Raw genomic sequence first — 12755 nt, forward strand, 5'->3', positions numbered from 1 at the left:
TGTGCTCCCATAGTTTCTGGGAAGTGGAACACAGGAAGCTGCCTTATGTAGAGCCAGACAATTGGCCCATACAGCTCAGCACACTGACCTTCAACAGCTCCTTCAGGGCTCGAGGCAGCGGTCTCTTCAAACCCTATCTGGAGATACCAGGAACTGAACCCGAGACCTTCTGCATCCAAAACAGATGCCCTGTCACTGAGCTACAACCCTTCCTGAGCTACAACCCTTCCATAGTGATTTAGTACCCAGGAAAGAAATTCTGCTGATCTCACCAAATCAAAGCAGCTTATTTGCAATAATTTGTTAACATTTCTCCTTAAAACTGTACGGAAACCAACAGCTACCACCATCTCCCCTTTACTGCTTCTGCTTCTTTTCATGCTTCTTTTAAGTGGCTTTCTAGCCCTCCAGACTAGTCCTCCAAATGTGTTTTAAAGACACATTAAAAAATATCCCAGCTTTGTTTAGATATTTAAGAAGAAGCCCTGTACTTCTTTCTTATCTTGAAATGTATAGCCTGCCTTCCCCCTGGAGGCTTCCAGGGCAACTTCTTCCCCTGGCAGAAAAATTGCTGCTACGAACCCCAACCAGACTGATATCACTCCTTGCCAGAGAGGACTCTTGGGCCTCCAGAAAGCAAGATGCGTCCAGGGGTACCCCCAAGCCACGCACTAGCTCCTAGATGGTGCGACCCCATCTAGAACATGTAACTTGCCCATCTCCCAGACATAGGAAGCACCCAAGTCTTTCTAATAGCAGCAGATTAGACTCTGAAAAACATGTCCTCTCAGATCAGCTGATCATATAAACCACCTATTCCTTTTTCGATGCCTTGTTTCTTTCTGTCTTTTTCTCTTTCTTCTTTTTTAAAGGCTAACGTCATTTAGATGACATTAAAATAATTGCATTTGACCTTTTGGTACATAGAGCACTTTAAAAAGAAGGCACCATCCTGATATTATCTAGAAGCAATCAGCTATGACAAAATGAAAAAAGGAAGGAAGGAAGGAAGGAAGGAAGGAAGGAAGGAAGGAAGGAAGGAAGGATCCATCACGAGCAGTATCTCACCGTTTGCTGTATTCTTTTTGAAGTTATCCAGAAATTCCTCCAGGAGTTGTGACTGGTTCAGAGGGGGTAGAGAGTTTCTTGCTTCCCTGGAAATGTCACCATCTGACCACGAAGTGCATAATGCACTTTTATTGCGGCCAAGATTTGTAGTCAAAGTCAGCTTCACACTTTTCTCAGAGAACAATAACTCCATCTGTCTGAGGTCAAGATCACACACCGATTCTCCATTTATAGTCAAGATTTCATTGCCCACACGTAACCCTGGGAGCATGAGGAAGAGAAAGTAAAAGAAGATTGAGTAAGCATACTGGAGCAGTCAGAAATATTCAGCTAACCGTATAGCACCTTAATTGTTCAAACCAGTACCCTGGTCTTCATATTATTATATATTAGGCCATGATACACACTTTGATGAAATGAACATGTCTAACCATTATTTTCTCAAGGTTGATATTTGCTTTTTTGTGCAAAAGGGCACTCACTCCCATATATACCTCATTAGAAGAGCCTACACACATATGTAACAAGGCTGCACAAACCTTCTCTGTAAGCCATCCCATCAGGGAGAACATCACTTATGAAGATATGGGTGAGATGCTGGCGTTCATCCACTTGTGCAGTGACCGCAAATCCTGGAGTTAAAAAAAGTAACGCTGTTTTAAATTAGTCTTAAAACAATTCTAAAAATCAGATTATCAGATAGTGAGTTGAAATACTCTCATAATTGAAAATAATCCTCTTTTATATTACAACAAAGGTGTAATTGCTGTATTTTTATTCTGTCCTACTTAAGAGGTTTTTTTTAATGTTAAGTGGCATATAAATTGCATTAAATGAATAAATATGTGTTTGTTTGTTTGTTTGTTTATTCCTTTATTATTACATTTGTATCCAACCTTTCACTCAAGGAGCTCAAGGTGGCAAGCATGGTTCATTCCCCCCTTTCCATTTTATCTTCTCAACAATCCTGTGAGTTAGGTTACGCCAAGCATAGGCAAAGGCAAACTTGGCCCTCCAGATGTTTTTGGACTACAACTCCTATCATCCCTAGCTAACAGGACCAGTGGTAAGGAATGATGGGAATTGTAGTCCCAAAACATCTGGCGGGCCAAGTTTGCCTATGCCTGGGTTAGGCTAAGAGACTATGACTGACTGCAAGGTCGCCCAGAGAGCTTCATGGCTGAGTGGGGAATGGATACCTAGCATCTCAGGTCCTATGGCCAACACTCTAATCACTACACCACACGGATGCTATATCTTATTAATATTTTGCATAATATGAGACATGAAAGCAAAATTGTGTTTATTGTATAGAATTATTAATAAAATTCAGAATTTTTAATTTTTTAAAAACTGTGTAGCAAGAAGGGCTGGTGTCTTCAGAAGTCCCATACTCCCTACCAAATGACTCCTACCACAGCTCATCTTAGTTTCCCTGCCCCCCCCCCGATATTCTGGCACTCAAAGGTCTCACATTTTGTTTCATTTTTGCAGTTGTCCTCCTAAAACGGAAGTTCTGCAGCTACAGAATGGCTCCGGACACCCTGGAGCCACAATTTCCTTCTAGTACAATCAAGGTCAACTAAACAAAAGACTAGCAACTAAGACAGTGCACACATTAGAAATGCCATGTTGGAAGCAATTTCAAATCTTTTCACATGGCAGCTGTTTCCACACAGCAGGCCGTTAGTATGAACCAACTCATCAAGAAGATCTGCCTATTTTTCTGACACCACCAGAGGATCAAAAAAGAAGTCAATCTTAACTTGGAAAAAAGGGGTAGATGGTGTTGGTGTAATTTGGGAATATGTTCTCCCACATCTGATTTCTGTTCAAGGTTAGGACACCAGCTGTGATGGGCTTCGTGAAGCAGCTAAAGGCTACAGGCCTCTGGCATGACTCATCCACACACACCCTTTCTCCAAAGAATGTATGTACATGCATTGGCAGGTATAAATCTCTGTTATTGAATCTCTTCAGTTTAACTTCTATGACAAGGTTACTATACTTAGTAGTATAGTTTATGATGCACCGGCATCTCTTAAATTTATATTTTGGAAACTGTACTCACCAAAATCAGTTATACCCTCATTCTTGGTCAGATGCACATGATAGATACATAAAGGAAAGATTTCTATTTCGTCATATATCTGTAGGAGAGAAAATATAATCTTAACTTTTTAACTGTAGAGAAATACATCCCAAAGATGTACTTAGAAGGAACTCCCAACCTAATCACCATTGGACTAATTTTGTTTCAGCTGCTCTGGGTCACAGTTTCTAGGTAGAGAGATGCCAGTTATTTGATTTACTATATTTTAACCATGCAGGACCCCATTTACGTTTTGTGCCTCGGGAGCCATACTCGTTTGTGCTCATTGTACACCACCTTAGAGGTGGGGGGTGGAAAGAGTTGTGAAAGTTAACTTGTTCCAACTATTCAACTATTTATCATTTAGATTAAACTAGACATGCTGACTTTGATCATGTGTCTTTCCTGTTCACATATCAAAAAGGGATTGGGACAGTCAGCGTGAAGATGTTCCCCCTGCACCTATATTTTTTCCTCCCCTCCCCCCATTATTTTTAATTACATATTTAGCATCAAGTATAATTCAGCCCCAAGCTAGAGCTAGGCATTTCAAATTTATGTCCACCCAATTCACTTGGTATTCATGGATTAAGGCTGGCGTGCCTCAAGTGTCTCTTTCAGAGTGAACCAAGGAAGAAGCTGCAACCTTCTACCCGTATTTATTAAGTAGTCCCATCTGAATAAACACAAATGTTCCTCCTCCAGCACATATAGTGCTTTGTAACCTATTTCAAAGAATCATAGAATTGTAGAACTGGAAGGGACAACAAGGGTCATCTAGTCCAACCCTCTGCAACAATGTGACTGATGAAGAGCAAGTGTTGAATGAGTGCAACTCTGCTCCACCTTGCAATATTTGTCTACCTTATCATTTGTATGTTGTGAACCACCCTTTGACCTTTGGATGAAGGATGCTATATTAATTTAATCAATCAATCAATCAATAATACAAGGGTGTAGTCCAACGAGTAAAAGGTCTGAATAATGAATTGCACATCTTTCATTGTGTCACTTGCCTGATCTTGTATGTATTCGTACACTTCAGGAACATAGTGCTCAATATTTTCATCAGCAAGCCTTTTAAGTTGTAAGCCATAGTGTCTTGGTTCCAGCTGCTTAATCTAATGGATGAAAAGAATATATCTAGAATTCAGAAATCATTTGTAAAAGTCTAGATGTCACAGCAGATGCACACAGATACCAAATGATGCAACAGCAGTCTTCAATAAGCCACTTCCTAAATAACCACCATAAATAAACTTAAGATGTACAGATTTCACAGCAGCAGTTTTGTTGCTTTTAAAAATCAAAAGGTTTATAATGTTTATTCTTGCACATAAAATTAACTGTCTGGTAAGGTAGGTAAATAAACTTTGAACCTTGTTCTCTTCCTCAGTTTAAACTGACATCTGTTAAGTTTCTACAGGTCTTCCAGATGACTTAGTTCTGCTCAGTGAAACATACACATCTGATGTATAAAATGCATATGTGCACACAGGCTGTTAAGAGAAGGATGTTCTGCATCAGCTGGCTTTTATTGAACTCTTTACTGCCAATTTCCTCTGAGATCGTGAAACGCCACCTATTTTTTCCACAACATGTGTGGAATAACGGAAGAGGAAGGACTTCCCTCAAGAGATTGTCCTTACAGAGTGAAACCCTTGAGGTACTGTTCCTTAAACTCTCGGGATAAAGTTGAGGTTCCACTGATCTCATTTCAAGCATCAACAAATTAACAGCACAAACAAAACAATCTGTGCACCCATTAAGAGAGAGGGTTGGTACCTATCAGGCCCTTCCATGCTCAAAAGGAATCCCTACATGCAAAGAAGGATTTGATCCAATGGAGGCTGCAAACTCCATGCCACCTCCCAGGAAGGGTCCCCTCAACCCAGCAGAGCAGATGGGAGGGTGCAGGAGGCTTCAGAAAGGACTGGCGAATACTGCCTTCCCCTTCTATTAAAGAGTGCCGAAGAAGCCCTTTCTGCAAACACAACTTAGCTCATGGGATCTTTCTGTTGAGTGGAACTCAGCTCATGAGATTGCATCTTCTAGCTACACATTATTCAGTTGAACAAGGTAATTCAGCAAGATTTTAGGCAGAATGTGATTTTTACAAAGCCTGTCACATTTTGATTTATCTGATTTAAATGTGTATTTCTTGGATTTGTCACATTAATTAAAAAAAGAATTCCAGCACAAAGAATAAAGGATCTATTCCATGAAACCTGGATGAACAAATACAGTGGTACCTTGGTTTAAGAACAGCTTAGTTTATGAACAACTTGCATTAAGAACACTGCAAACCCGGAAGTAGGTGTTTTGGTTTGTGAACTTTGCCTTGGAATAAGAACATGTTACGCTTCCTGTTGAGTGTGTTCCATTTGTAAATCGAGTCCCCCGCTGCTAGGGGAAAGCACACCTTGATTTAAGAATGCTTTGGTTTAAGAACGGACTTCCGGAACGGATTAAGTTCGTAGACCAAGGTACCACTGTACTTGAAAATGGTTGCAATCCTGCACAATTTGTATCAATTTAGTTTCAACTTTGAGTAACCAGCAGAAGTTTTTTCAAAGAAAAAAGTACCAGTAAGTGGTTGTTATCCAAATAAAACATTTCAGGAGATGTTGATAACCAGCACTATTACTGCTGTAAATGACCAAGTTTTTATTTACAAAATCTCAATGAATCTTTGATGCTACAAATAAAGCACTCTTCCTGGGTTGTTTATTTGTTTAGGCAAACAAGTAAATGAACAGTAGCCTAATACACTAAACTGTATCAATCATCCACCACTATAATAATCCATAAAGTATATGAAGACATGTAGCGGAATGTAAGAAAAATAGCAACATATCCAAATTTGTATATAAAATCAACTGCTTCATGGTATCATCCATTCTTTAAAAGACATGTTTGTGTTTTTGCTGCTTTCACATGAGTTTGTCTTCTTCAGCACCTTACACTTGCTAAAGAGAACTGCCAAATGTACATGGTACATTGCAAATGTTCTGATGCAATTAAGCTGCTGAAGTTGACCAGGTCCCAGTTCACACCTTGTGAACTTGACTGCTACAGTTTATCATACTGAGATGGATCCATTTGCTCACACCCTCTCTTCTTCCTCTCTCCATTGTATGGCTAACTTTGGCAAAGTATCCTAATCTTCATCTGTAGTTTAAGCGCTCCCTGCAGTTCAGGATCAGTACTTGGCTTACATATTCTATTTTTCAAAGAGGCCTTTAAACCACTGTTTCCCGATTCAAATGTTTGAGCGTTCACCAAATTGTGAGGTGAAGGGAGAACAGAAAGGAGAAGGAGGCAGCAAACAGGCATAAGGCGGCCAGAGGCTACTCACAGGCTGGCCACTGTGATAACAGGATGCTGGACTATTTGGGACATTAGCCGAATCTAGCAAGGCTCTTTTTATGCTATTGTGGCTCAGTTCCCTGGATCATGATTATTTCCCTTGAACCTAGTCTATGATGAGTTCAAATATTGTTTCTATGACTATGTATACATATTTGTAAAAGGACAGATTATATTATAAAGCAGTAGTTTTTAAAGAAAAGTACTGTAAAGCAATTGGGTATGTGGCTCTTTTTAATGCTCCTGCATTAATATATTTTCTACTGATTATCTTACCTTGCTCTGGTATTTGTATGTTCCATTTAGAAACTTATGAACCTGATATGCAATAATCTTTTGTTGGATCTAAATAGGAATTTAGAGATCGTCATTCTTATCCAAGTATAAAAATGACATCAGCAGGTAATGGGGAAGATCCTTAACTGTACCTACTACACAGACACAGTCAGATTACTTAAATACAGTGGGAGACAAGCAACCTATGCCCCCCCTTTTGTCCTTATCTACCGCCCTTGTGCCAGACACAAATGCAAAACATACACAAACATTCAAACACCACTTTGCACTAAAGAATGAAGATTCCCAGCACTCACCAGAGAAGTATGGAAATGTAAGAAAAAAGAACCAGGAAAGATGTAGCAGAAAGGAGTCAGCATTAAGAGACTGCTTATGAAAAACATTAAAAGTATTCAGAACAGAAAGAAAGATAAAACAGAAACAAAGTTTTAATTGAAAAAGAAATCAAAATAACTTCAGATCAATGAAGTGATATATACAAAAAGAGAAGCTACAAAAAAAAAAAATCCCCAGTATCTAAACACAGATATTTCACCACAAAGTAGTTTGTTTTTATGAGAGGTTATTATAGTTCTTCTTCAAGGTTTTCCTTGTTCAAATAGCAGTATTTTCTCAATTTTCCCTTTTCCCCAGGCTTCAGGTCTCTCCCGCCACCTAGTGGCATTCCCTATAATACATTGCTTTTCCCCTTATTAATTCATAGAATAGGAAACACAAAGATAAAACTAGAAGCTAAAGTGGGTAATAAGAGCAACTTAAATATATATATTTGTAGTGACATGGTGTAATTAAAGCCAAGAATATTAACATCTAGTAGTAATGCCAGGAAAAGCCTGATTCTCCCCTTCTGCTATATGACCATGGGTAGTTAAGGGTGTGCTTGCGAGACTGACATGTCCTATTTATGGCACCTAAAGTGAAGCCACTTTTAGGCTAACCCTAAACTAAGAGGCCCAGACTAATTTTACTGGTGACGTCTATCAATAACCATCAAGGGTGATTCAGAGGGCAATGCCTAGTCCAAACTCTCCCCCATCACCTGCACTTGCCACTTTGCTTTGCTTATCCAGAAGAGGTACAATAAAAAGCTGAACACACTCCAGTATTATTAAAAACAAATAAATTTAATTGGGCTTAATTTGGGTTTTTCAGGCATTCAATGACTGGATTTTGTGTCAAATATATATATATATATATATTTGGTTACTTTTTGCCACTGACTGTGATTCTGTGCACATGGGTATGTTTGCATTCAAGTCATTAGGATTTATAAGTGCATTACCCATATTTTACTAAGAATAGATCCATTGATGTTATTGCTTCCTGTATAATGCAATTTTTCTTATGATCTAAAATGCTCTTTCAGTGGTTTTGGAGAAAAAATACATTGTGGTTTGGCTTTCTAAATCAATTTGTTTTTATAGAAATTCTGAGATCCTAGGATTCAACTTTTTCATACTGTGCTTCACTGTTACATATCTTTCAGCTATACTGGGGGCAAAGCCAATTCATAATTTTAGAGACAGAAAAATATAGTAGGTTAAAATCTGGTGCTTAGCTTTACTGGAGACTGAACTGCATTGTGTGCCGTGTCATCTTACACAGAATCCTTTAAAACCATATATACATATTTGCAAGGATGCAACACCTGGGCTTTAAAGTTCTAAGCAGTGGGATTAGCCAGACAAATTAAGATGAAGAATAATGTACCTTGCATGCCAGAGTCAAAACATCATCTACTCTGTGTTCTGGCTTGAGAGTTAGCATTACTCCTTGGCCGTCAGGAAAGTGAACAGGTGACTGGATGTCCCAGGTATTTTCTTTTGAACAACTTTCTGGAGCTGGGCAGTACACATTTAGAAATTCATCTACTTTCTGCTGGAAGAAAAATATAACAATTTAATAAAGCAGTATCACTTAAATACTGTTATTTGTTACTGATGTTTTTCAAACAAAGAGTCCATTGTCTACTAATAAATTGTGTTTATGTTCACAAATTGGGGTATGAACACCTCACTCTCCATTTTGGCTAACCCAACTAGAGTATACTATAGTACTATGGTAGTTTGGTACTCAAACACCTTGGCTCCCAAACACCAAAAACACAGAAGTGAGTGTACCGGTTTTCAAAAGTTTTCCAGAAGCCGAACAGCTGATGTGGCTGTTGGCTATTGTTTCTGGGGTGCCTGCACCAATCAGAAGCTGTGCCTTTGTTTTTGAACATTTCGGAAGTCAAACTGACTTCCGGAATGGATTCAGTTTGACACTTTTGTTTTTACTATTTATTTTGCATTTTTGTTTTTGAGGTTTTTTTGGTTAATTTGTTTTTGTGACTGTGTGGAACTGTTCAGCTACTGATTGATTGATTGATTGATTGATTGATTGTGTGACTGCAGAAGTGGATAAAAGCCCCCCATCCAAACAATGACTATCATCAGTGCAGGTAAGACATAAAAAATAATTTTAATTTTTATCATCTACAATGTTTTATAGTACAGTACATTGATTATTGCTTTCATTTTATGGATCAGTGGTCTCGTTAGATAGTAAAATTCATGTTAAATTGCTGTTTTAGGGATTGTTTTTTAAAGTCTGGAACGGATTAATCCGTTTTGCATTACTTTCTATGGGAAAGCACGCCTTGGTTTTGAAACAGACTTCCGGAATGGATTAAGTTTGAGGACCAAGGTACCACTGTATAATCTGAGTGAAAGAAGATTACTAGAATGAAATAACAATGTGGCTTTTGTTCTAATTTCCCACCACCATACCTCTGCCTCCTACATGCTGCACTCACAAGAGACAATCAGCTGACAAGAGGGTTACAGGAAAGCAAACAAGAATTTGGAGAATAGGATGGATGTTGCATGAATACAACCTAAGAAGTTCACTGAATCACAACTCACAGAACCATGATACACAGTTCTATTTAAGGAGGGCTGGCCCAATCACAAGGCAATTGTCCCAGATAGTGGTAAACTAGAACCCCTCCCAGGACCCCCACCCATTTACCTCATTATTGGCTGGCCAGCTGGGGTTGCCAGTACTCATCCAGCTGTGGCCAAAACCATCAGGCAGACTCCCACCCAGTGATGCTAGGCTCTATACCACAACTCACATCACTTCCCTGCTTCACTCTGAGAAAGGACCAAGGTGTTCTTTTCTCAGAGTGAGGAATTCTGTGAGAAGTGACCAGGACAGCTCCTGCAACACTGCTGCACTGAAATAGTGTTTAAATCATCTTCTTCTTTGTACAATCACTTTCCAGTAACTTTACTAGACTTTATGTACTTAGAATTTCTCATCACAGTGGCAGCAGAAGCGCTTTCCTGGTCAACTCACCCAGAATGCAGGGATGAGGTGCAAGGGGCAGCAGAAACACCAACAGCACTGCTGCTGCTAATGCAGCAGGAAAATGGGGGGGGGGGGGGAGAATGGAGATGACACAAGGAGGAGGGGTAGGAACTAAGTCACTCTAATTTCAACTAATAATTATAATTTTATTACTTATAACCCCACCCATCTGACTGGGTTGCCCCAGAAACTCTGGGGCCACACTTAAGATCACTTCATACATGAGGTGCATGAAAGCCATTCCATATATAAATAGTCACAATACAAATGTCTGTATCACACGATCTTGAGCACTCAAGAGTGGAAAAGAATATACGGTGATTCCATTAAATGACCTCTGCTCTCCAAATGAGTTTGATTCTTTATTCTCTTCATGTGCTTTTCAAAGTGAGAAAACGATACACAAAAAATATACAGTGTATAAATGATTCAACAGAATCATTTTCAGATGTTCAGATTTGTGTAAATTTCATCAGCAGAGGGCACTCCGTTTCAATACTATCTGGAAACAGAAATGTAATACAGGGGATTCACACTACTAACAGTTTTTGGTGTTTTTTCTTTTTAAGGCTTAAGTTTCTTTTACATTCCCAATTTTCAAACCTCAGCTACCTTTGTCAAAACCATCCGGGTCCCAGAGCAACGTGATAACAGACAGACACTTGTTCTAAAACAATGCCTAAAATTCATATAGGTGTGAGTCTTTACAAACTGTTTTAGGTTTACCGTGACCAGGGATAAGTAAACAAAAACATTTGTAAAAGTTTTGATTGTTTCATGGAAACGCTCTATGGTGGTTTACATTTTTTTTTACTCCATCCAAATTTTCCACCTTTGAATCTAAAGGGGTTGTATTTTCCCACCCAGTAACGTCTGCAGAGTGAGTAATAACCACAGTACTTTATTCATCCATGGCCATGCAGAGGCCTGACAACACGTTCAGTTTTCCATAAATATATGCCAGGGTTGTAGAGTGTACTATGCTTTGCCACGGTGTTGGTTGAAGAGCAGTTGGTTACTTCATGATTTTCCTGTCTTTGTTTTGTCAGAAATTTTATATGAAACACCTCAGAAAACCTGCATGGAACATTTAATGGGGCTGTGCTTCACTGAACTCATCAGGAAGTCTCTTGTAACGGTTCGATTTTGTTTTTCTTCAAAATTTCCTAACAGAATAGGCTTGTTTCCAACTTTGGTGGTTTTGCGAGCTATGATGAATCACTTTTTTTAAAAAGTTGTTGGATGAGGCATGAAGAAACTGTAGAAACTCCTACAAATCTGCAGACAGTTATTCAAGTCCTTCAAACGTTTACATAGATGGAATGCCCAATCTTATCCATTTAGCAGACATAAGACCAGTGGCTCATAAACCAAGTTCCACAGAAGGAATAGTTTTGGTTTGAAAATCCAAGCTCATTATAAAATTATAGATTTTTCCACCTGACTTGAAAGCTACTGAACACTTCTGAGCAATATCCAAATAAATTTTCGAAGTACAGGATGTATGCCAAAAAAAACACACCAAAAACACAGTGATAGGAAAGATCAAGAGATATTCAGAAGACAGGCTTTTGTCCAATTATAAAGTTGCATTTAGAAGATCTCACTTCAAATGCAGCCTTGTCCACATTAGGAGCACAAGGAAGCTGCTTTATATTGAAACAGACCATCTTCCTCAGTATTGTCTGCTCTCCAGGGTTTTAGGTAGGAATCTCTCACAGTCCTGCCTGGAGATGCCAAATATTGAACTTGGGACCTCCTGCATGCAACACAGATGCTCTACCCATGAGCTTTACAAATAATACAGTGGTGCCCCGCAAGACGAATGCCTCGCAAGACGAAAAACTCGCTAGACGAAAGAGTTTTCCGTTTTTTGAGTCGTTCCGCAAGACGAATTTCCCTATGGGCTTGCTTCGCAAGACGAAACGTCTTGCGAGTTCTTGCGAGTTTGTTTCCTTTTTCTTAAAGCCGCTAAGCCATTAATAGCCGCTAAGCCGCTAATAGCTGTGCTTCGCAAGATGAAAAAACCGCAAGACGAAGAGACTCGTGGAACGGATTAATTTCGTCTTGCGAGGCACCACTGTACTAACAAACCCATCCTAGCATCCCAAGGCACAAGAAGGTCAGATAAAGAGGTCTTCTACCTTATAAGGTAAAGAAGAAAAGAAGGCTGATCGCCGAAGAATTGATGCTTTTGAATTATGGTGCTGGTGGAGATTCTTGAGAGTCCCATGGACTGCAAGAAGATCAAACCTATCCATTCTTAAAGAAATCAGCCCTGAGTGCTCACTGGAAGGACAGATCCTGAAGCTGAGGCTCCAATACTTTGCCACCTCATAAGAAGAGAAGACTCCCTGGAAAAGACCCTGATGTTGGGAAAGATTGAGGGCACAAGGAGAAGGGGACGACAGAGGACGAGATGGCTGGACAGTGTTCTCGAAACTACCAACATGAGTTTGACCAAACTGCAGGAGGCAGTGGAAGACAGGAGTGCCTGGCATGCTCTGGTCCGTGGGGTCACAAAGAGTTGGACACGACTAAACGACTAAGCAACAACCACCACCTTATAAGACTT

At 39.5% G+C, this 12755-nt stretch overlaps 1 protein-coding gene across 11 annotated transcripts in view; it reads right to left on the minus strand.

Moving 5' to 3' along the window:
* The window catches only part of TIAM2 (TIAM Rac1 associated GEF 2), a 129107-nt gene that overhangs the window by 44615 nt on the left and 71737 nt on the right, over positions 1-12755 (minus strand). For 4 of the 11 annotated variants that reach the window (XM_077925880.1, XM_077925876.1, XM_077925877.1 and 1 more), the window contains 6 exons: positions 8537-8704; positions 6806-6874; positions 4177-4281; positions 3140-3218; positions 1608-1700; positions 1069-1329 (listed from right to left, as the gene is read on the minus strand). In XM_077925880.1, coding sequence (XP_077782006.1) covers positions 1069-1329; positions 1608-1700; positions 3140-3218; positions 4177-4281; positions 6806-6874; positions 8537-8704 — 775 coding nt within the window. The remainder of the gene's footprint in view (positions 1-1068; positions 1330-1607; positions 1701-3139; positions 3219-4176; positions 4282-6805; positions 6875-8536; positions 8705-12755) is intronic. The other 7 variants (XM_077925881.1, XM_077925879.1, XM_028723725.2 and 4 more) reach the window with 5 other exon arrangements.

Source organism: Podarcis muralis, chromosome 3, assembly GCF_964188315.1.
Source record: "Podarcis muralis chromosome 3, rPodMur119.hap1.1, whole genome shotgun sequence".
In the NCBI taxonomy this organism is placed as follows: Eukaryota; Metazoa; Chordata; class Lepidosauria; order Squamata; family Lacertidae; genus Podarcis; species Podarcis muralis.